The sequence below is a fragment of the Lactuca saligna genome, chromosome 2 (assembly GCF_052625555.1).
Source record: "Lactuca saligna cultivar CGN05327 chromosome 2, ASM5262555v1, whole genome shotgun sequence".
NCBI lineage: Eukaryota > Viridiplantae > Streptophyta > Magnoliopsida > Asterales > Asteraceae > Lactuca > Lactuca saligna.
In genome coordinates this window covers 125,768,096-125,793,433 of record NC_136418.1, presented here as the reverse complement: position 1 = coordinate 125,793,433, position 25,338 = coordinate 125,768,096, and the positions used below count along the sequence as shown (strand labels likewise).

At 34.6% G+C, this 25,338-nt stretch overlaps 1 protein-coding gene across 1 annotated transcript; it reads left to right on the top strand.

Annotated features, from left to right (window-relative positions):
- Positions 1-1,687: 1,687 nt before the first annotated feature.
- On the top strand, positions 1,688-4,091 carry LOC145031521 (alpha 1,4-glycosyltransferase family protein). The gene is made up of 5 exons (XM_078980090.1): positions 1,688-3,009; positions 3,089-3,238; positions 3,325-3,459; positions 3,542-3,736; positions 3,823-4,091. Exons 1-5 carry the CDS (start codon positions 1,781-1,783, stop codon positions 4,007-4,009), a joined length of 1,896 nt encoding a protein of 631 aa, XP_078836216.1. The 5' UTR covers positions 1,688-1,780; the 3' UTR covers positions 4,010-4,091.
- Positions 4,092-25,338: the final 21,247 nt, after the last annotated feature.

Sequence of the window (25,338 nt, the reverse complement as noted above, 5' to 3'; positions counted from 1 at the left end):
GGGTAGTTTCGTCTAAATACGAGCACAAGATGTGTGGTTGGATCGATGAGTGATCCTTCATTGTGACAGGAGGGAACTTTAAAAGGTTGATGTGTTTTTGATACTTTATTGTGTTGACCAGAAATGTAAAGTAACCCACTTAGGTCTTAGTTGTTTTAGCTATATGGTAGCTAATCGTTTAAAGTTTCCTCATTTTGAACATGTGTAACATCAAGTTGTTTTTGCTAAATGACTTAGGAGGGTAATATTATCTATTTGTTTTGTTTACATGGGGACAATTTTTTTAATACAGTTGACCAACAAACTTTTTAATACAGTCAACTTTACACTCCCAATTTACTTTAGAACATCTAGAACATGATCATGTTAAATCCCTAAACTAAAAAAAAAAACCCGATTACCGTATGAATAGGGTAAGAGGAAGGTTAGGACTCATGCAAGACTCTACCAAGAGGGGATGTTTCCATCGATGGCATTCAACGTAAAATAAAAATAAAGAAAATAAATAAAAAGAATAAAGATAATAATGCGTTTGAATGGTCTCCTATACAGCCAACAAATTACATCAACATTAGCTCAAGCCGTGAGAATGATGTAGGGGAGAAGGTGATAAGAAGGCTCATACCGCATGAAAATCATGTATATAAAAACGTCACCACACAAGTTGAGGGAAAAAAAAAAAAAAAACAATATAGAGTAACTAAAGGAAAAAAATATATATTTAAGCTTTGAAGTTATAAATAAGAATGAAGATTGTTGAGTAGATACGGTAATGACCATAAATACAACCAAAATCGGATCGGATGCTAACAATGAAATGATATTTTATTCTAATAGTTTCTAGGGAAAATGACTTAAAAACCCAACGAAGTTTCCAAACCATTCAAAAAACCCCAATCATATTTTGTCTGTTCAAAAAAACCCAACGAACTTAACATTTTGTCTAAAAAGTCCAACAAAATTTCAAACCGTTCAGAAAATTCCAATTTTGTTTTGTTTAAGTTCGTTAGTTTTTTTTTTGAACAGTCAAAACATGATTGGAGTTTTTTAAACGTTTTGGAAACTTCGTTGGTCTAACAAGTTATTTTTCCGATACGTTAATAAGCCACGTCATCTGTTTCTCTTATTTGACTTTCAAGAAATTGTAACTTAGTTGGGTTTTTTAGATAAAATGTTAAGTTTGTTGGGTTTTTTTGAACAGACAAAACATGATTGGGGTTTCTTTAACGGTTTGGAAACTTCGTTGGGTTTTTAAGTCATTTTCCCTAGTTTCTATATGACCTTTTCTTGAGCTAAACCGTTTTCGAATCGGATCCAACCAAAATCAGATAAAAAGTTTTCTTTTGCACCTCAGCAAATGATCAACTTACTTATCAAAAGTCCTAGTATAATCTTCTTTTTATTATCTTTGTTAGCTATTTCAATTGTCATCATGAGTAACTTGGTTTTTGATTATCAAACGATTTTACATAAGATAATTGCTATGCCGACACTACTCCATGCCCATCCTCATTCTTGTCAATTACAAAATTAAACCATGGCTTCAATATACTTTTTTAATTAAACCATGGCTTCTATATACATATATTTGTTTGTTTATCTTTGTTTTATGCAAAATACTTTTGTAAATTTATTGACTCATTGTCATGAGATATTCAAAAGGCATGCATAAACAATTTTAGTACGATAAAGAATTGTAAGGCATATTATCAAACACGAGATAAACGAAGCTTTTAACGGAAATTCAGAAAATGTCACGGTCCACCGCCGTCTTAAGAAAATGTTGAGAAAACTCCGATCACGGCGGCGGCCCCGCTACGGCACCCATGTCTGCGCCTTCATCGCAGCCTTCCTCCTACTTCTCTCCGTTTCTATTCTCTACAATCGCCTCAGCACCGATCGCCATTCCCATCATTCCCGACACCATAACTCCAACGAACTAACTTTCGATCCCCTCCTCGAAGAAGCCGACCCTAATGATAGGAACTCCTCCGACGACCGGATCGACGAGCTAGACGATGGCGTACAGGAAGATCCAGATTCTAGGGTTCAGGACGAGGAGGACATTCTCAGAAATCTAGATGCTGACGAAGATGAAAATGATCAGTCTAGGGTTTCAAAATACTACTTCGATCACGTTCAGGGTGTGATTCGACGCTCTTTTGATAAGAGGTCGATCGATCAGTGGGAAGATTATGCTAGTTTCGATTCGAATTGGGATAGTAGTACAACCAGCATTAATCTGGCATTTAGTTCGGACGATGTTGCTTTGGATGATAATGTGAGGAGAAAAGTAGCGGAAGTGAAGGGGATCGAGGATGCACTTCTGTTGACAGTGGGACATAGGGTTTCGCCATTAAGGGAAGGCTGGGGAGATTGGTTTGAAAAGAAGAGCGATTTCTTAAGGCGAGATCGGATGTTCAAATCAAATCTGGAGTTGTTGAATCCTTTAAACAATCCATTTTTACAAGATCCTGATGGGGCTGGAGTTACAGGTCTCACTAAAGGTGATAAGTTGATTCAAAAACGCATCATTCATGAATTCAAGAAGGTACCTTTCAGCAGTAAAAACCCAGACAACCCAGATACAAAATCCAAGGGAACCAACGGACTATCAGAAGAAAGGAAAGGAGGGAATTCGAAGGTTGAAAGTGTCCATGAAGCTAGCAAGGCTGAAACGAAGATTGCAGAGAGGAGAACATTGGATGACAATGGCGATAGCAAAACACAATTTGAATTTTCTGGTCAAATCTATGCAGATGGGAAGAGATGGGGTTACTTTCCAGGTTTGAATCCTCGTCTATCTTTCTCAAACTTCATGGATGCATTCTTTAGAAAAGGAAAGTGCTCAATGAGAGTATTCATGGTATGGAATTCTCCACCATGGATGTTCAGTGTTCGACACCAAAGAAGCCTCGAAAGCCTGCTCTTTCACCATCAAGATGCTTGTGTTGTCTTCTTTTCTGAAACATTAGAGCTCAATTTCTTTGATAGCTTTGTAAAAGACGGGTAACTTCTCAGTTCAAATATCCATTTAAAAAACATTTTCTGATCTCTCTTCTACTTATACATCTCAATTCTTTTGTAGTTTCAAGGTTGCTGTTGCAATGCCAAATCTGGATGAGTTGCTGAAAGATACACCAACACACGAATTCGCCTCTGTTTGGTTTGAATGGAGAAAGACAAAGTTTTATCCTACTCATTACAGTGAACTCATCCGCCTTGCTGCCCTTTACAAGTAAGCAACTTTCATGTCTCCAATTGTTTCTTTTTAGTGCTTCTTCATTACCATTAATGGGTTTTCCTTTTTTTTTTCTTTATCAGATATGGAGGGATCTATCTTGATTCTGACATTAAAGTCCTTAAACCACTTCATTCTCTATCCAATACACTGGGCTTTGAAGATGATTCATCAGCAAGTTCCTTAAATGGAGCAGTTATGGCATTTAGAAAGCACAGGTAACAAATTAACAAAATGTCAAAATTGACTGAATATTTTAGTTCTTATATTTGATAATGTTTTGGAAATTATTGTATACAGTCCGTTTATAATGGAGTGTTTGAAGGAGCTCTATGCAAGTTATGATGAAACCAGTTTAAGGTGGAATGGAGCTGATCTTTTAAGCAGAGTAAGAACAAAGTTTCTACATGAAGAAAATCGTGTCAAGAATCAAAAGGAACTGAATCTTCAACCATATTCAGCTTTCTTCCCTATAAGTCGTAACAATATTACAAGGTATGTATGTGTGTGTGTGTTTACTTATTATATTTCTTCATTTTACATGCAGTTTGATACTTGTTATTTTTTGGTTTATGAAATAGATATTTCAGAGCACCTACAACGGATGTTGAAAGATTTGATGAAGAGGCTTTGTATAAAAAGATTGTTAATGAGTCATTTGCATTTCATTTGTGGAACAGTTTAACACATTCTTTAGTTCCAGATCCTGAAAGCCTTGTAGCTAGGCTTATCAATCAACACTGTATTCGTTGCTCTGATGTGTTGTAAATTTAGAATCCCTTATTATTATATATGTAGATGGGGATTCACAGAGTGTAAATTATTTTTGTTAGAAGAGCTTATAATTGTATGATTGTGTTTTTTTTTTTTTTTTTTTCTTTCCCAAATGAACACTGTTTGATAAATTACTAAAGAAGATTGTATAATGATTTAAAGTTTCTTGGAATCTTGTGTAAGAGAAAATTCATGGTAAAACTGTTGAAAGACCACATTTCCAAACTTAGTACAATTCCTAGCTTTTGTTAATATTGTTAATCTATTTAGGCCTATAAATACATGAAACGTTTTACCATTTTGCAATCAAGCAAACAAAATCATCATGAAACTGTAGAAGCGTTCTTAGAATTTTATTTTCAATCGTTCTTACTTCCTCTCGGACTTCCATTATGATTTTTCCCCTACCAAGTATACGTGGACATAGAAGTTTAGTAGGTTATAAGAAACCACTTAATTTAGGCATGATGGTTTTAAGCTATAGATAAACTAATGTCTCCCATTTCGTATCAAATGAAGCATGAAGCCATATCTAATAAAGGTGCATCGTTTTTCCTACCTTCGGTACACTGTTGCAATCCCAAATCTAAACAAATGAAATTATTATCATGATCTAGAATAAGGTTGTGTTTATTTTTTGGCGAAAGGTCGTTTTAACCTTTTATGTTTGCGGGAGGAAGGACATTTGCGGAAAAGACTATTTCTTTTTCAAAAGACAAAAAACATAAAAAAAAAAAGTTGTTATTTTTTTCTAGAAGACGCAAAAACTTATGATTTTGGAAGAAGTTTCCTAAATTCTAACCCTAATGTGACATTTCTTTTTCCATCGCCACCGCTGCCAACCAACACCAGCACCACCATCGCCGCCATCACCAACACCACCCATCTTTTTTTATGAAAACTTTAAAAAACAAACAATTTTTTATGAAGACTAGAGATATCGAAAACGCCTTTTGGTCTGAGGTAAATGTAACAATTGAGTCTGCCTAGTGGTGCACAAACCATTTTTTTTTTCAAACCGATCCGGTTCTTAGAACCAGTTCGGTTCAAGTCAACATGGTCAACACCGGTTCAAGGCTAAACCGGTTCTTCAATAAAAATATATGAATTTTATAGACCGGTTCGGTTCCTCGAAAACCGGTTAATTGGACTTTTTTTGTTTTGGTGATTTAATTTAAAATGGACAGTAAAAAAGGAATTGCTTTATACTGTTACTTTCCTGCAAAAAAAAATAGAGTTTGACAGTAAGAAAAGATAAAAAAAGAAAAAAGTCTGTATGCATAAAAGTACACGCATGTGTCCATCATGCCTTTGTTTTTTAGTAGCCATGCCTTTGTCCATCATGCAATATATATATATATGGAGTTCCTTTGCCCGATGAAAGCAAACACGACAAGTGGTGGATTGGAGAAGCTGCAATAGCAGTGGTGGTTTATGGCGCTGATTCCAGTGGAGATGGTGAAGGTAGGCGATGATGGTGGTGTTCGATGGCGATAAGGAGCTGTGATGATGACGGTTCTAAACTGGTTCCCACTAAACCGGTTCTAAATCGGTTCCTACTAAACCGGTTCCAACATCTATAATCTCGAACATGTCCAAACCGGAGGTTCGGTTTCAAACCGGATCGGTTCTTCCTGAATCGGTTCACGTCAAACCGGTTTACCGGTTTATGAGGCGGTTCGGTTCCCGAACCGTTTTTTTTGTGCATGCCTAAGTCTGCCCAACCAAACTTCCATATATTGACATGTACTTTCTACATGTGGACGACGTGTGCTATAGGAAATTATGCTTAGATCCCTTTTAGAGGACATTAGGATGGATACCACCTAAAAACCATCTTCTATATATTGGGAATGTTCAGATAAAACAATAAATAAAGAATTTTTTTCCTAATTATCATTCCAACATCATTGGTAATGTTTCGATCAAACTAAATTTTGAGAACACCATTTTTATCCAATCAAAAAAACATATAACTAATTATAACTTACAAAGAGTTCTAACAAACAAAAGCTTACCATTTATGAAAAGATAATAAAGTACCAAGCTTGGTTCACATCTCTATCATGCATTAAACATTGATGGATACTTAACGGGTGTTTGTGATTGCTTTTTAAACTTTTAAATGACTTTTGGCAAAATGGCTTATTGACTTATGACTTTTTAAAAAAGGAGTTTATAAACATGTATTTGGATTAACTTTTGTAGTTGAAAAAATCAATAAATCAATAAGTTAAAAAGTGTTTTTATATGTAAAATGACCCAAAAATGACTTGTGACTTTTCCAAAAAGCCAGGTTTTTGGAACTTCTTGAAACCTCCATTTTCTCCCTTGCCAAAAAGTCATTTCAAAATAAATTTTCAAGAAACCAAACACCTTTTTAACTTATTGGCTTTTTGAAAAAGCCAATAAGTTAATAAGTCAATTTCAAAAGCAATCTCAAACACCCACTTACTTTAAGAGTTGATTATGAAGATGGTCTCCCAATAAATGGATGAATGCATGTCTCTTTTTAAGTGCAAAAAAGCTATGACATCTCATGGAGTAACAACGAGATCCTCTAACAAGCGAGATAAAATAAGAGCGATGTATAGTGAGAAAGCTCACTCGTGCCTTTACAGTTTAGAAGATAAAACTTTTTTTTTTACATCCCACCTCCTAGACAAATATGTTGAATAAGTTGTCTAAGAAGATGCTACAAGCCATTGATGTTCATTTGAGTTTTGATGATGAATCAATTTGTCATTAATAAAATAATTTACTTGTCTATTGGAAGTATGTATCATATAACAAGATATTGAATAAAACCATGTCTATTTTATATATAATTACCCATTTAAAAATTGTATACATTTTATTTGAAATATGTATTTGGTAACATGAAATTTCAGTAAAAATTACCATGCTGTCTTCATTTAAGGAAACAATCATACATTTAAAAACTAATTTGTTTATATTGATTTGGTAATACACTTGTAAATTGATTAATGGTGTTTTACAAGTTGTTTTGTTAAAGAAACAAACTATAAGGTGTATAGAGATTCCTTAAACTCCGTTACTATATTATATTAGGTGTAAGACCCATGTATTATATGAAATGTCTAAATATTTAAAAACTTTGGATTTATAAGAAAATAAGAAAAATAATGAATTATTACAATTGATTTTTTTATCTTTTAAATTTAAATAAGTAAACAAAATAAACTAATAAGCTTTAATTTGAGAATTTTGAAATAAGAATGTAAGTCGATTAATGAAATTGATATTCATTTATTACTATATTTATTGTAATTATACATTAAAGTATTATGTGGAATTTATTAAAATAGAAACACCCATAAAATGACATATAGAAAAGAAATTAATTCAAATTAATCACAAAATGATATTTGACAAATTGAATGAGAGTGTGATATGTGGAAAAAACATTTATTTATTAAAGTATATATATATATATATATATATATATATATATATATATATATATATATATATATATATATATATATATATATATATAATAAAGTGGAAATAAATAATATACTTTTTAGTTTTATGTTTTTGGCCATAATGGTTTAGTATTTTAGCACTTTTAGTGCTTATGTACAAAAGAAATACAAAACTAGTTCTTGTAATTTATAGAAAAGGTCATTGTGCAAATTAACTTTACATAAATGTTCCATGTGTTGAAGATTTTCGTATGTTGGCAGATTTGATTCGTATGTAGAAAATAAATTACTAAAAACGTCCTGATATTTTATAGAAAATGTCCATGTGTATTTTTTTTTTACAGAAATGATCCATATGTTTATTTATTTATTATTATTATTATTATTATTATTATTTGCAAATTACGTTTAAAAGAATTAAATAAATAGTCCATACCTAATAGAAATTTTACATTTGAATTTTCTACTGAAGTGTCGATTGTTGACAATGAAATCTTCATCGGGTTCTTCAACATTGATGTTACGTGTATGATGACACTCCCGCTAACATTCTTTCTTTTTATCTTCTAAAATATTGTGCTACACGTGGTGACGAGATATTTAGAATAATTATTTGGTGTTGATGATGTTGTATCAGTTGGACTGGCTGGAGTGACAATAATCTCTTAAATTATTTCTTCTTTATCTAAACATCACATGTAATTATGAAATGCCCATACTTTATGGCTATTTGGAGAATACACTTATCTGAGGATGTTTTGACATTCAAGCTCTTTGTATACACGAACCATAACCTTTTCTCTTCTGATGGTTTTATATAACATATTTTAATTTTAAAAGCTATAGTTTCATAGGGACAAAGTGTCATATTAAACTTTGATTTACTACCTCATTCCATCTCAGATTTTCTAGATCGGTAATTGTGTCTTTTGTTTGAAAAATGTTGTTTTTTTATCTTCCCCGTGGCACTTGTGAACTACGATGCATGGTTTTAATAAACTCCACATTTTAATAAACCCACCAACATGTAAACCATGTATGGTGTAGAGAACCACTTTTGCCGACATTTTTGAAAAGTTGCACTTCTTAATTATAGAAGAACATAAGATCGAAAAACTTTTGACTAGCTATACAATTTGTTGCTTTTTTAGTATTTAATACCCTTAGATAATAAGACTCTGTCATGTTTGGGGTTTGTTGATAAGACCGATCATTGTTGTTCATTGATGTTTGTAAGATCTATTGTGTTTTATGTTTTATTCAATCATATCTGAACTAGATCTTGTATTCTTTTGAAATAGCTGCAAAAATAGAGATGAAAATGCTTCTCTAAACCATACATGGGTTACATGTTGATGGGGTTATTAAAAGGCGGAGTTTATTAAAACTATGCATCATGGTTACAAGTGCCATGGGGGAAGACGAAAGTAACATTTTCGACTGAAGCACACAATTATCAGTTTAGAAGATTTGAGATGGAATAAGCTAGTAAACATAAAGTTTGACATGCCTCTTTGTCCTTATTAAAACATTGTTTTAGTAATTAAAGATATGTTTGATAGAACCTTTGGAAGTGAAAAAGTTCTAATATGTGTATACAAAGAGATTGATTGTCTTAACTTCATCACATAAGTGTATTCTCCAAAAGGTCGTAAAGTGGGGGCATTGTGTAATCCCATCCTCTATGGAAGATGTGAAAACCGATGGTTTTGTACCATCCCAAAAAGGTGATCTCATTATTGGAGATGGAAATGACAAGGGTTTAATGGAAGTTTTCTTCTTAGGTAGGAGACGATGAATCCTGTTGGGATTGGAAAGCTCTTCTATGCAACATAAAATAGAATCTCAATAGGAGGAACAACTCTCATACTCAACTATTACAAAAAAAACCAACCATATTTCTAACACTCCTACTCTAGGATTATGCTATGTATTTCTCTGTGTTTTGGGTTGCATCATTACTATTGATGAAGCCTCTATTTATAGTCATGCAAGCCATAATTTCTCCAGACATTATTTATTGTGTTCACCATAAGGTAGGAAGAAAAACTTGCCACACTAGCTTCTTCATTGTTAACAAAAGGGGCTATTGTAGTTTTGGAGGCTGGCAGGGCCGGTCCGTAGATTTTCCTTGCCCTAGGCGAAAAAGACACAATAATACCCTTAGACCTTAGTTTCTTTTTTTTAGAAGTGAAATAAATTTTTTTCTTAAAAACTTAGCAAAATATTTGATAAACAAACACAAAGACTTATTAAAATGCATGATATACAATCAACATAACAAATTAATAGAATATTACACAAGGATACAAATAAAAATATACATAGAAGGACATTTAAGACTAAAGATCAGTATCCATTGATCCTTGAAAATAAGAGACTTTGAGATTGAAATTCCAAATATAGCATACATTGAAGTATACAAAAGAGAAAATTTTCAATGTACATAGTAAGCAATAAAGATGCTTCACCTTTAACCAAATCTTGCAATAACTTCTAACTTCTTGACATAGTTGAACCAGCAGAACAGTTTTTCCCAATAATTGTACCTTTATGGTTTCTAATGACTCTAATTTTCTACAAACAAGATCAATTACGGCAATAGGCTTGCCCAATACTAACCAACTTTTGTTTTGTTTGTGAGCATAATTAACCAAATCCAAAGGTTTACACCATCAACTTTTGCCAATTTGACATCATTATCTTTTTAAACTGACCAGGGACATACTGGTCATTACTCTAGATTTGTCACTCCAGCAATGCATTTATGCACATGAACTTCCAGAAAAGTCTCTACTTTAGTATCTCCCACTGAAGTAAACATACAACGGCTATCACTAGTAATTTGAAAAATCATAAAATATAACTTAATAGACATTTATTAAACAAAACCTTAAACAATTACATGGAAATTTATTAACTTCATCTTTAAAAAAAAGAATATCAAACGTTGACTTTATTACCTGGAAATTTGCATGCCTAGGCTCCTCAAACAACAATACATCCTGAAAATTAACCACATTAGTCAGCGAATCATCAGTCATATATTGTTTGTAGTGGTGGTAAAGAGTGAACAGAGATTAGAAACTTCTTTACTCATTACAAAGTCTTTCCACATCATTTGCCAAATCCTTAACCTCAATATGTTCTTACGTATATAAATAAATGAAGAAATAAGAACACCAAATTAAAGAAATATATAATTAAGTCATCAAGAATAAATAAATCCTTAACAAATCTAGTGGTGGTTATGATTAAGTCCAAAAACGAACCTATTGATAACACAACATAAATTAGAATACTCAAGAAACTCAAGAAAGTTTTTGCTTTTAGAACCGGAAACTAGAAACACAAATACATATTCTGAACTTAAAAAAAGTTATGGTCTTCATAATGCAATTTATTCGGGATTTGAATTTTCAATCTTCAAGCGACTCGTCTCCTCGTTTTTAGAAATAGTGTGAAAGCGTGCCGACTACTCGACTTCTGAAATTAGCACTAATTTTCTTTTGCCTCCTTCAATACCTTCTATTTGATGCCCTAATACTATTGGACTCAGACCAACGATGCATCTGGATCAGAAATCAGGCCTAGATTAATACTAACCCATAAGAAGTCCATGAAAATTGATGCCCCTTGACATCTTGATCACCCCTGGGCCATGGCCCAACTCGCCCGGCCTTTGGGCCGGCCCTGGGGGCTGGAATACAACAAATCTTCCCCTCCAGTCTCCTTCCAGCAATCCTCAGTCCAACTATGTCATCATATAGTTTGTGTTTCTTTTGTGTCAGCACCTTGGTCAACATATCTGCAGGATTGTCATTTGTGTTGATGTTGTACAACTTTAATTATCATTCCTTGACTGCTTTTCTAAGTTAGTGATAATGAATATTTGTGAGTATGGTACATTGAATTCTTGCTTAAGTCCATAGCACTCTGAATATCACACTAGATGATGTACTCTTCATGTGGAATGCCTAATTCTTGAAGAAACTGTTTTAGCCATATATGCTCCTTCCCAACTTCAATGACAACAATGTACTCGACTTATGTTGTTGAGAGTGCTACACACTTCTGTAACTTGGATTTTTAGGAGATAGCTCCCTGCCAAAGTGAAAACGTAACTTGATATAGAATTCCTATTATCAAGATCTCTTGCTATATCGACATTTATATAACCTTCCACGATTGGCTTTACTTTCCTGTAACATAAACATACTTTTGAACTAACCTTCATGTATCGAAGTATCCACTTAACTGCTTCCTAATGTTTCTTTCCACGATTAGCTAGGTATCTACTCAAAACATCAAAAACATGAGCAATATATGCTCTTGTACACACCATTACATACATAAGACTTCCTACAGCTGAGGAATAAGGGACCACCTTCATCTTTTTTTTTCTTTCTTGGAAGAGGGACGAGTTTTCTTACTCAACTTGAAGTGATTATCCACCAATACCAACGAGCTTGGCATTTTCCATGTTGAACCTTTTGATCATGCATTTGAATATTTGATACAGTCCTCTTGTGATAAGAACAATTTTCTTGATTTTCTATCACAAAAAATTTTCATGCCTAATATCTGTTTTGTTGGGCCTAAGTATTTCATATCAAAGAACTTAGAAAAATCCTTCTTCAAGTTGTCGATCATCGTTGCATCTTAGACCACTATCAACAAAGTCGATTCCTTCTTTTTATTGGAAACCTTTGACAACGAGGCTCGCCTTATACTTCATGGTATTTCCCTTGCCATATTTATTTAACTTGAAAACCTACTTGTTTTTCAAGGCTTTCCTTCCATTGGGGAGTTTCACCAACTCATATGTTTGATTCGTTTGTAAAGAATTTATTTCTTCTTCCATGGCCTTATGCCAATTTTCTTTGTCAATATGAGATTGAGCTTCTTGAAAGCTCTCTGGCTCCCCCTTATCGGTAAAAAGGATGTATTTTGAAGTTGGATATCTTGTGGATGGGGCACAAACTCGTTCAAATTTTTGAAATTGAGTTCCTTCGTTTGCAACTTCTAGTAAATGGATTTGAAGTATTGTGTGTGTATGTGTGTATGTGTGTGTGTGTGTGTGGGGGGGGGGGTGAGCTTCCCCTGCTCAACACCTTCTCGATCTGCATCATCAACTTCTTCAGTGGAAGCATCATCTTTTTTTCAGATATTATTTCTAAGAATTTGGAGTTCAGTTGCTTGCTAACTTCTCTAATTCTGGGTCCATAGCATCTACCCGAAATCTTCATCTCCATATCAAATAAAGATGCACGTAATGGATTTGAGGTCCAAATTCTTCTACAATTCACTTGATACATGTGTAAACGCCTTGCATCCAAATACTCTCAAGTGAGAATACAAGGTATCTTTACCCGTCCATATCTTCTCCAGAATTTCAAAATTCAACAGAATGGAAGGTGACCTATTTATTAGATAGCAACATGTATATACATCTTCACCCTAAAAAAGGATTTAGCAGTTTAGCTATGCTAAGCATGAACAAAACTTTCTCAATAATGGTGCAATTCATCCGTCTGCTACACCATTAAGATGTGGGGTTCATGGGACGATCGTTTCATGTATGATGCCATGTTTTGTGCAGTATGTAGAGAACTCACAAGAATAGTACTCACCTTTATTATCTGACTGAAGATATTTCAACTGCTTACCTGTTTGTCTTTCCACCATTGCATGAAAAGCTTTGAAGCGGTCCAATACTTGGTCCTTTGATCTGAGACAATATGCCCATATATTTCGCGATGCATCATCAATGAATGTCATAAAATAACTATTTCCACCAAGAGATTTTACTTCAATGGGTCCATATATGTCGGAGTGGACAAGGCTCAACAACTCGGAGTGGTTCATTCTTGTGGAACTAAAAGAAATTCTATCTTGTTTCCCAAATAGGTAGTATTCATAGGGATCCAAGGCAACATCTTTTTCCATTGAAATGGAATCATTCTTTGCTAGATTCGCCAATCCCTTCATGCTCGTGTGGACTAGTCTTCTATGTCACAAGTTTGGTGATGTCTCTTCTTCAACAACATTGAGACTTAGCTGGAGGAGCTTTACATGGGTTTTATAAAGTGTATCATGAAGTTGTTGATGGGTTTCGAGCCTAGTCAAAGACAAGCTCGAGATAGAGGAGGCAATAAACAATTTATGATCTAAAGACTCGAAAACATGCAGACTTAACTCAAACAAATCTAAGAAACTTATTAGATATAAAATAATAAATCATACCTTTGCTTTCTTGGTGGTTTTCTTTTGACGAGCCAATTGATTGAACTAGAGAACCCAACGTAGATTTCATCTCTTATGATCGCACCCAAGGTACAAAACCTTTGCAGACCTGAATAATTCTTGAACAACTAACAACAAACAAATTCGATCAAATGAATCTGTGGTGGACCACAATGTGGTGAATGAGTAACCACAACATGGGAACCGCACTTCGGAAATTCTAGGGTTTTTGAGGGTTCCAAACTTTGGTGAATGAAGCGTATTTTTCTCATGTACCAAAACCATGTTTTGACCCCTCTTTATATAGGGAGGTGATTTGAAACCGTAAAGATAGTTATCTAGTATAATACCCCCTTCATCCCATATTAATAGTCCATGTTTCCTTTTTTGGGTTGTCCCAAAATAATAGCCTACTTCTAAAAATAAATATATCTTTTACCAAAATACCCTTCATTATTAGTTAACCTACCATGAAATTAAATTCAACAAAAGGATGAAATTAAATGCAATAAAATGGTAGAATTTGTCATTTAATTCAATAAAGTTAGAGGTAATTAATGTTTCCTTAATCTGTGTGTTTTTTTTTTTGTCTATAGACAATAATTTTGGGACGGATGGAGTAATAATTATCTAGGTATTTCAAATCATTCTGGAATCCACATTAATTTATTTTTAATTAATTAATTAAACTAGTAATTAATTAACAAAATGAGTCCCTCATATAAGTATCTTTCCAGTTCTGTTATATTTTGTTCTTGCATGTAACGCAAAAGGACACTGTTATTTATAATAATATTATCAGGTTTGTTATGGCTATCAGGTTTGATACCATGATTGAAAGACCTATTCTCCATTCTTTCTAATATTACATCATATTTTTGAAGGATCAAAACTTTCATACTTCACAATATTGTTACTCCAAAACATGCTACATGCACATTTATAAAACAATATATTTACATTGATCATTTATTTACATAGACTGGATACAAACCGACTATTAAGATCTTTACAAAGTTTTACACATATTACATACTTTCCCAGGAATACAATACAAAAGTTATAATATTATCTATTCTACATCTTCGACCAATACAAAACTATACTGGTTGCTTATCACCTACAATAGTTTTAAACATTGAGAGGGATAAACGGGTGACGCTTAGTGAGTTCAATAAAAGTTACAATATAACATTATGCCATATACATATCAATATGACAGAAGCATAGAGGGACAAGGAAGAAGATAAGCAAATGAGTATCATATGACAGGCTTTCCATATCAACAAATAATCATATTCAAAGATTTGAATTCAATGAGACACAATAATTTCAACACTTGATATACATCAATAAGGCTTCAGCCTAAGAGGCGTAGAAAATATATGATTTCAGAATATTATTTCACTAGAATACACAAGCTTTTAGCCATGTCTTTGTATTCTATTATGCCAAAGTGATGCTTATGCATACACTTCATGGCCAAAAGCTACATACCAGTACCCAAGTGATGCTTATGTCATACACTTCGTGGCCTAAGGTATAGCTCATTATCATAATAACATGGGAAAGCACATTGAACATATAACACATAACATACAATTGTCCCTATATTGAAACTCACCGTGATATAACTGGGTTTAAAATAGTAATTTGTGCAGCACTTCGTTATAATAATAATGTTTCTTCTATGAAAACCAGGAGCTTTATTGAAAACTAGGCCCTATGAGGGTTGAGCTTTAAACTGAAAAGATAAATTTCTCGGGCTCCTCGGGCACTTCGGGGCGTGTTTCGGGTGTTGGAAATGATCTCGAGGCTTCAGGGGAAGTGGAAATAGTGAATATATGAGTTTAGGGGTGAAAATGGGCAATTTTCCAAAATTAACCAGGAGATCTCGCAACCCCCCTTTTATAGGGTGCGAGACCAAAGATCGATGGCTGAGAAGGCTCCACGCGGTAGCAGATGCGAAGGCCAGGTGGCTCGTGCGAGACTCGAACACGCGAAGGGGAACGCATTGCTCCGCGGTTGGACCGGCGCTTCGGATGCGACGGAGTGCGACACGCGTCGCCAGCTGCTCAGATGACTCACCGAGATCGGACACGGGGCGTGCCTGGAACGAGTGGCGTGGCTTCTTCCGGATGAGGCTTATCCATGCGAGATTCCTCGAAATTTGTGCCAAAATCCTCTAAAATCCATAACTTTCGCATGCGAGCTCCGTTTTTTATGTTCTTTATACGCACGTGTAGGCGGGAATATATTCTACAACTTTCGTTCAGAATCCGTTGTCTAATTTTTATTTTATTTTTAACATTATTATTTTTAATAGACCGGTACAGGAAAATCCGTTAAAAATTCGTAACTTCTTCATCCGACGTCCGTTTTCGTCTTTCTTTTTACCGTTGTACTACTATTGACGAGACCTTCGATTCTGGTTTAGATTGTTTCGGAAAAAAATCACTCGATCTTTATTTCAAGTTTTTAGTTGTCTACTGCTATACCGAAACTTAGAAAAATCAGAACTTCCTCATACGAAGTCAGATTTTAACGTTCTTTTTTTTATCAAAATTCACGGTTTAACGAATACTACGACTTTCATTTAGATCACCAAGGCTAAAAAGTAGTTTATCAAAAACTCACTTTTTACGTCATTCGGTGTCGTGCGGTTTTGTCACGAATCTTCGATTGGTCATAACTTCTTCGTTATTACTCAGATTTCGATGAGGTTTTCGCCTAAATGTTTCTAATGATAATCTTTACAACTTTCAATAATAAAATTTTACTTATTTCAAAATTTATATCTTCGTTACATTTCACTATTTGACATTTGATTGTAATCTCATAAGACTTCCAATATTTTCCGAGTGATTCTAAACATAGTTTAACTTCAATTCTAGTAAAAACTATCTATTAGAACTCAATTAATCAAAATCACATAATATTTCATAATATTATTTAATATAAAACACAATTTCAAAACGTGTATGTTACAAAGAAGGAAGCCACACTTTGAGATCCAACGTTGCTTCAAGCTTTTAAGCTTCTTGATGCGCTTCCATTTCCTATAAAAACACCAAGAACACACTCTAGGGATCTCAATCTCAAGGATTTGGAGGTTGAAAGGATAAGGGTAAATGGTCCATAAAGATGTTTAAATACTCCTCAAACCCAAAAATTTAGGTTTTCACCCGGACACTAGTATGTCCAGCGTACATATGTGTATGCCCATCGTACTCGCATATACGCTCAATGTACATCTCATGCCCTGAAATTTACCATTTTTCCACTAAAGATTCTTAGGGCTATTTCCAACCAATCCAAGGACCAAAATGACATAATTTAAAACCAAGGGAAGGATTTGAAAATACCTGAAAGTTGGGATATTACATTATAAATATGAAACACATATACCAACTTCAAGAGGATGGAATTTTGAAGGAAAATGAGCTTGATTCATTTGATATATGTGAATCCTATTTATATGGGAAAATGATTCACAAGTGTATTTATCTATTAGTGGTTAAAGAAAAAAAAGGCTTGACAAAGAATTATACATAAGTGATGTATGTAATATTTTCAATCCATGAATAGATTTGGTGATAGATGCTTAATCAATTTCACTAACAATTTTTTATTCGTTATTGTTGAAACCTTTGATTTGCTCAAATTGTTTCGCAGTGAAGATTGAAATACAACTTAATGAGACTATCATTAACTTTTCATTGTGATAAAGAAACTGATTTTTGTAAACCAAGTCTTCTAAGAACATCTTAGGAGTTGTGGAATCGATTCACAACTCATTCCGTCAAAAACACTCACTCGTCATTAGTATAGGTCTTGTGGCACAGGATCACCTGGTCACTTGGATCTATCTTTTGATGTTCGAGATAGCCTTCGTACTCTCTAGTGGGATAGGGTAACCTGGCCACTAGCTGAATGTTGATAGTACAAGTTTTTGAAGAGGATACAAATAGACGTTTTAGCTATTATATGATGTTTTTAAAAGAACTATTTACTTTATAAATTTTTTTAGAATTATGCTCACTGCAACAAATATATATTGAATATATATTTCCAACTAAACAAGTAGATTAAATATTTTTATTAGTCTAAGGATGTAATGGTTTATCCTTATTTAAAATGAATGGAGATATAGAGCTTATGTTAGACAAAAAGCTTAACCACTCTATCTTCTACTAATTGCATTTATGTAGATTATCATAAATGATTGCTTAGGATTAAATCTCTACTAATCCCATTAAGTGTCATTCTAGAAGATAAGTACTTAGAAATTTCTTTTCCTTAGTGGGAGCTATATGGAACTTTAAGAGCTAAAGAACCATAAACTAAATGCATCATAGTTTGGAACTAGCAAGTTTTCAACTCTTGTTAAATCTGCTCAATAGTTGATCAGAAACAATTAAAGCACATAGAGATGCATTCATATGTGATTATCAAGTATGGGCTTGATTAATTTTCCTCGATATATTGTGAATATAAAGAGTAAGTGAGTTTTTAGAGGAGAAAACATACATGAATGAAAATCTTTCCAAGATTTAAGCTAACATCTCAAAGTAAGAATCTTCTTTTTTATAAGATAATTAAATAGTGTGATTTAATTATAAATCAAGAAGACTCTTGTGTTTTGTACAAAGCTAGTGGGAGCGAAGTAACATTCATAGTCTTATATGTAGTAAACATACTAATTCTTGGAATAAAGATCTATATAGATAGATCATGACAACTTAAATGATTAAGTAAAATTGCATCAATTGTCAAGGATCTTAAAGGCTTAAGATAAAGGACTCTGATAGAGTTATCTTGTCAAATACCACATGACATGATTTTGAGCATCCCTCAAAATCCTAGTATAATGTTTTGAACTAGATAATATGATTATATTTGTAACACCCGATTCCTGGTACGCAGTTAATTCTAGAAATCTTTATATTTTCACTGGGGCTCGACGAGTTGGTGGACTAACTCGTCGAGTAGAGTCGTGACCCGCGGGAAGTTTAAGTGACCTACTCGACGAGTCGGGAGACTGACTCGGCGAGTAAGTGTTTCTGAGTGAAACCCTAAATTTGAGGGTTTGCACCCTATTTAAACAACTTATATCCCCCATCTCAGCCTCCATCGTCCCTTATACTTCCAGAAACCATTATCTTGAAACCCCTAGCCTTGTTTGAGTGTTCTAAGGAAATTTTGTGCATTTGGTGGGTTGTGAAGCTTGAAAAGAGGAAAGGAACTTGGGAGTTCAAGTTGGATCTTGGAGATCTAGATATTGTGTTCCATTTCCAGCTCATTTAAGGTAAAAATCTCCTGTCTTGATCTTCCATGTAATTAATCATCTTTAGGGATTGGATCTTGGTATATTTAGGGCTTTCTAAGCCATTTTCGGGTTGTGGAGTGCAATATGGAGTTATGACTTCAGATTTGGGGCCATTAGGGGTCTTTATGGTATAAAGATGCCAACTTTGTTGCCATAAACACCCCATGAACCTTGTAGACCATTATTATGGCTTTTTGAGGCAAAGAACCCATGCATGTGCACCAAGCTTGAGGCTTTACGTGTAAAATCGACATTAGGAGGCCAGATCTATGGTTTTGATGTGTTAATACCCATTTAAATCGATTGTATAGTAATGGTCAAGGATGGACTCGACGAGTCGTGGTGTAATGACCGCCAAATCCCTTCTGTCGAGGGACCGGATGATAGTATGGAAGGTCGCTCAATTGTTTAGGCTCTTAAGGGCCCTGGGAATCATGGGACTCGATGAGAGTTAGAACAAACTTGGCGAGTCCAAGGCAATCTCCCAATCTTTGAAGATGGACTCGACGAGTTGTTCCGTAACGCCCGTAGATCCGGGCTAGTCAATCTAGAGATAATAGGGGTCGAAAATGACTTTTCAGCAAAAGATTATTTAGAATAAATAATCTTAACCAAGTTTTAGTATATGTTACAAGGTTTCCGTACATATAAAGAGCGCCGAAATCCGAGTTATAACGAAGAAGTTAAGGCCCGTCGAAGTTTTTCGGCAAAACCGACACAACACCGGGAGACGTAAATAGTGAATTTACGATAGAGAACTTTTTAGCCTTAGTGATCTAAACCAAAGTTGTAGCATACGTTAAACCGATAAGATACAAAAAAAGAACGCCCAAATCTGACTTCGTATGAGGAAGTTATGATTTTTCTAAGATTTGGCATAGCAGTGCACGGTCCGAAACTCGAATTTTAGTTCGAGCGGTTTTTGGCTTACGTGACCTAAATGACAGTTGAAGATCTCATTAATAGGAACTCAAAGGTTAAAAGACAGACGAAAATGGAGTCCGTATGAAGGAGTTACGAATTCTTCGCGGTCATTTAACAGTCTAATCTCTTCCTACTATTAAATTTAAGATCGGTCGAGAATTAGCCTACGGAGTAAAAAGGAAAGTTGTAGATTTTATTTTTACCTACATGTGGATATAAATAACGTCAAAAACGAAGCTCATATGCGAAAGTTATCGACGAAGCTTAGTCTCTACTTTTTTAGCGCGACAAATTAGATACAGTTTTGTAAATCGGAGATAGATTGAGAATTAGCCAACGAGGTCTAAATGAAAGTTGTAGTACTCGTAAATACCAACGTGTGGATATAAATATCGACAAAAACAGAGATCGTATGCGAAAGTTATGGACGAAGCTTAGTTTCTACTTTTCGAGCGCGACGAATTCGATACAGTTTTTGTAAATATGAGATAGAAGGAGAATTAGCCGACGGGGTCTAAATGAAAGTTGTATTAATTATAAATACCAATGCGTGGATATAAAGAATGTAGAAAACGGAGCTCGTACGCGAAAGATACGGACGAAGCTTGGAGACTACTTTACTATAAAATTCCTATAAATAAGAGGTGAGCTCTTCATAATTTCTTCACACCATAAGCCTTTCTTTCTCTCTCTAACTTCTCTCTAGCCTCCCTAAACCCCTCCCAAGTCTAGGGAACCTCCCTAGCACGAGAAAGAAGCCCCGGAGCGCCCGGCGGCCCCGATAAGAAAAGCTTTCGGCTTGGAAACGCTGGTCCAGCGAAGCCCGATTTTTAATAAAAACCCGTTGTAAGTGAGCTACGCCTATACTATATTTAATATACCTTTTATTTAATTATAGTAACATTATTAGGACCTTAAAATAATTATTTGGGCTATTATTACGAGTTATATTGAGTGTGAAAGAACCTTGGATCAAACGATTTATCAAACAATAGCTACTAATAAGAACAATGAAGTTTCACAAAGAACTTTCACTAAGAATGATAATCTCACAAAGAGATTATTGTTCGCACAAAGCGGCTATTAGGGATTGTGAAAAGATGACGTCTTCACAAACCTTACAAAAGACTATATAGAACTATTATAGATAATCCCTACAAATCAGGGATGTTCCAGCTAACTAATAAATGATAATTATGGAAACAAGATAAATACTAAATATGTTACATTAAAAAAGATATACACCGAACAACTTGTATGCTGACGCTGGATTACGTGCTGATGCTAAGTGATCAGTTTCAAACATCCTCATATTATAAGGTTCGACCTTACAGAGTGTTATTTAACGCTTATATAATAGCAATAATAGCTAGACTGTTAATTAGTCGCGGTTAACGTTAAAACTAAACCCTAGTGGTATTGATACTAAGTTTTGTCGAGGAAAATTGTTTTGAGGTAACGAAGCGCTGTCTGAGTTTGGAATCATCACTTTAACAAGTGAGTGCATGGTCCCTTTCATCTTACACATAGATATGAAGTATTTTATATAAATTACGTGCTATGTGTGCATATTATCTGAATACTTGTTGTCTATGATTGATGAATGATTTTATACATGTTTTAAATGATTTAAATATATATATTTATTTTATATCTACAAATATACTGGGATAAAACATGGGTAGATGAAATAGTTGGTGTGTGATGAAATAAAATGATGACAGATAGGTGATGATAGGAAGGTGATGATAATTAGGTGATGGATAGGTGATGATGAATCGCTGATGTAGGATGAAAGATATTATAACCTTGTCCGGCAATTTGGAGATGTAGTCATCTACTAGAGTATAGATGGCAACCACAGACTATTCTTGTAACAACCCGAAGCTGTTCATCGCCGAAAACCCATTCTACCTGTATATCGAAACGTTCCGATGTTGTTTTTGGGTTTTGTTAATCAAAATTATATGTTTAATTAATGCTAATGAGTGTCCAAACCTCTTAGGAACTCATGAATTTAGCCCAAAATGTTTATTTCAAAAAGTTTAGAAACGTCCCCGCCGGGTGACGGAAACTTAATCGGGTGCGACCTAAAGCCCCGTTTAATGCCGGTATCGGGTAGAATTCCTCTGTGTCCAATTTTTAGGACCTATATAAACATGTTTAAACATTCATTTGAAGCTTTTTTCTTCCTCTCTCTACTCTCTCTCTCTAACCTCTCTCCTAAATCCAAGTTTAAGGGTCCAAAACTCAAATTTAAGGCCTCAAATCTCTAAGGTACCTTCCCTAGCTTGTTATGTAACCTCCCTAGCCTTCAAATTCGAGTTCAAAACATGGAATAGGACCACATTCATGAGTTTACGGCCCTGGAACAATCCTAGGCCGTGAACTCATATGAAATGGGTTTTGGAGCCCAAAAACCCTTCCAAAACACAATTGGACCTTAGTTATGGCTATATGACTTCATGGAATGGACTTATAACATTTTAGACATGGATTTTGAGTGATTTGAAGGAGCTTACGGCCAAGGCACATGCTTGGGCCGTAAACTCATATATATGGGGTTTTTATGACCTTAAACCCTTCCAAACCTCAACAAGACATGGATATGACTTCTAGAATAATTGCTTTAGCCTTGGAACACTTTAAACATAATTTTTGAGGGATTTATATGATTTTACGGCCAAGGCATGTGCTTGGGCTGTAAACTCCTTGAAACATGGTGTAAACTCATTTTAAGGTGTTAGAAAGCCACTTTAACACCCCTAAAGCCTTGGAATAATTTTTAGAAGTGCATATAAACAAGTTTTTGGCCTTAAAACACAAGGAATCCCTCTGTAGGAGAGTTTACGGCCATGAGGGGGGTCTCATGGGCCGTAAACTCCAAAAACCCCTCAAAAGTCCCATAAAAATTCATGAAAGGCCTTGAAACAATTTTAGCAATCACATGTGATTTGTTTGGAACCAATAACACACTTATTCATGGGTATTTGAGAGTTTACGACCATGAGTCTTATGCTAGGCCGTAAACTCCCTTAAATAGGTCCATTTGGTGTTTAAAAATAATTCCAATCCCTTAAACCAAGCTTAGAAATTATTCCCTAAGTGTTTCAAGCCACTTTGTGCCATAAATCACCCCACCATGAGTTTACGGCCGTAAACTCCCTAAGGAGTTTACTTTTGGAGTCCCATTTCAATATCCTAGCTATATGTGTCCCCAAATGTCACCCGGGTCCCTCCAAACACTTGTATCAGGGTGTTTTCACGACTAGAAGTAATTGTCCCTATCAAATAATCAATCTAAGTCCTAATTAGATACAAATGTGTATCTTTACATTATACTTAGGAACCACGTGCGTTTGCAAGCCCCGGACCAAACTTTAGCATCCGAAATCGTCACATTTCTCGTCCGATGAGTTCATACCCCTATGCTTTTTCCGTGTTTTTCAATGTTTTCAGGGGGGGGGGGGGGGGGGCGAATACAAGCAAACTATAACTGTTTTCAAAACTTAACATTGATGTGTTTCAAATAATATCTGGCAAATTTATAAATACTTTTACTCCTTATGTATTATGTTGAGCATAAGGGATAATTTATCAACTACAACTAAATGGATTTTAGTTAAGAAAATAACCAAACTAATCAAATTATTATGGGAATAATTTGGGGTTCTATAGTTCTCTTTATATCATGTACTGATATCTATATAAAGTTATTAGATAAACTATGTCTGATTCAGTTTATCTCCGTATCACTTGAATGTATTACCAGATAGTTTCATTGTATGTATCTATATTCGTTGTATTATGTTTCATAATCTTTTGTATGTTTGATATCGTATGAGAACCCTGTGAATAGTTTAGTACTAGTTTGTGAGTTAGTCACTACCCTTTATGGATGATCAGTAAATCCTCCCCGAAAGTGTAACCAGAGTCTCCTGGAGGGAGAGCGAGGAATTTGTGAATAGATCTATTCGGGACTGACAATCCCACACCTTAACTGCTAGCTACAGTTAGGCGGGCACGCCTGGGGTGACAAATTTCTGGATATCATTCGACGTCTGATAAGCGTCAAGGAGGTCTCGTTGTCGTATCAGCATGGTTACCCGACTCACAATATGTATTAATAAAAGTTTATTCATAGTATCGTTTTGGGTTTGGTTTTGACTTTGTTTCGATTCCGTATCTACTTTTTACATGGTATCTGTAACTTGTACGGGATGTTTGTCCCATGGTTTTTAACTATATCTTATACGGGATAGTAATCCCATGGTTTTGGATCTATATCTATTACGGGATAGTAATCCCATGGTTTAAAATTATATCTTGTCCGGGATAGTGATCCCATGGTTTTCAAACTATATCTATTTCGGGATAGTAATCCCATGATTTCGATCTATATCAAATACGGGATGATAATCCCATGGTTTAAATCTATATCTTGTCCGGGATAGTAATCCCATGGTTCCCAATCTATATTTTCGTATATATCAAATTATCTTGTATCTAGTCCGGGATGGTAGTCCCATGGTCTTTAATCTGTATTTTCATATGTATCAAACTATCTTATATCTCGTTCGGGATAGTGATCCCATGATCTTCAATAAATAGTTTTGTGTATTAAACTATACTTTGTGATATTCAACCGAGCTTACATTTAGGAAAATATGGGATTTTCCTGGGGTAAAATACAACACGTAATCGAATTGGTAACAAATGATAACTAAACTAACTTTACATAAGAAAATATGGGATTTTCTTGGATAACAAACCTTTTCGGAAAACTAAAGGAAATTGGTACATTTTCAGAAAAACAAACATCTTATGAACTCACCAGCTTTATGCTGATTTTCAAACCGCTTGTATTCTCAGGTCCAAGTTAGACAGGTACCCGATGATCTCTTTTGGTGAAGACGGAGTGCGTGGAAGACTCGTCTCGTTTTTGTTCATATGATATATGTATAACTTTTGTACAATTTACTTTTGAAACAAATGTAAACTTCATATATATATGTAATGTAATGGTTGTTTACTGTGATTACTATGTACATTGGATTTGATACACAACGTGGAGTCCACCCCGGAAATGTTTCCGCCTTTGATTTTCGGGGTGTGACAATTCTAGACAACCCGTGGAAATACCAACAAACTTATAACCTGTAGGTGATGAATTATGAGTCTAGATGATGTTGTGACTGTATATTCATGTGATGATACTCTAACCCTTACTATGAATTACGAGTTCATGCGACGTAACTACGTATTCATGCTTTAGGAACGAGCATATAAGGAAATGTGAGGTAAAAATTGTTGGATTAATGTCTAAGTCCATAACTATAATTGGTAAGACTTGACCCGACCCGGCATGGTCCATT

Coding starts and splice junctions, on each gene's coding strand:
- LOC145031521 (XM_078980090.1), top strand. CDS start 1,781: ATGTTGAGAAAACTCCGATCACGGCGGCGGCCCCGCTACGGCACCCAT. Junction 3,239..3,324: donor CGCCTTGCTGCCCTTTACAA/GTAAGCAACTTT, acceptor TTTCTTTATCAG/ATATGGAGGGATCTATCTTG. Junction 3,460..3,541: donor ATGGCATTTAGAAAGCACAG/GTAACAAATTAA, acceptor TATTGTATACAG/TCCGTTTATAATGGAGTGTT.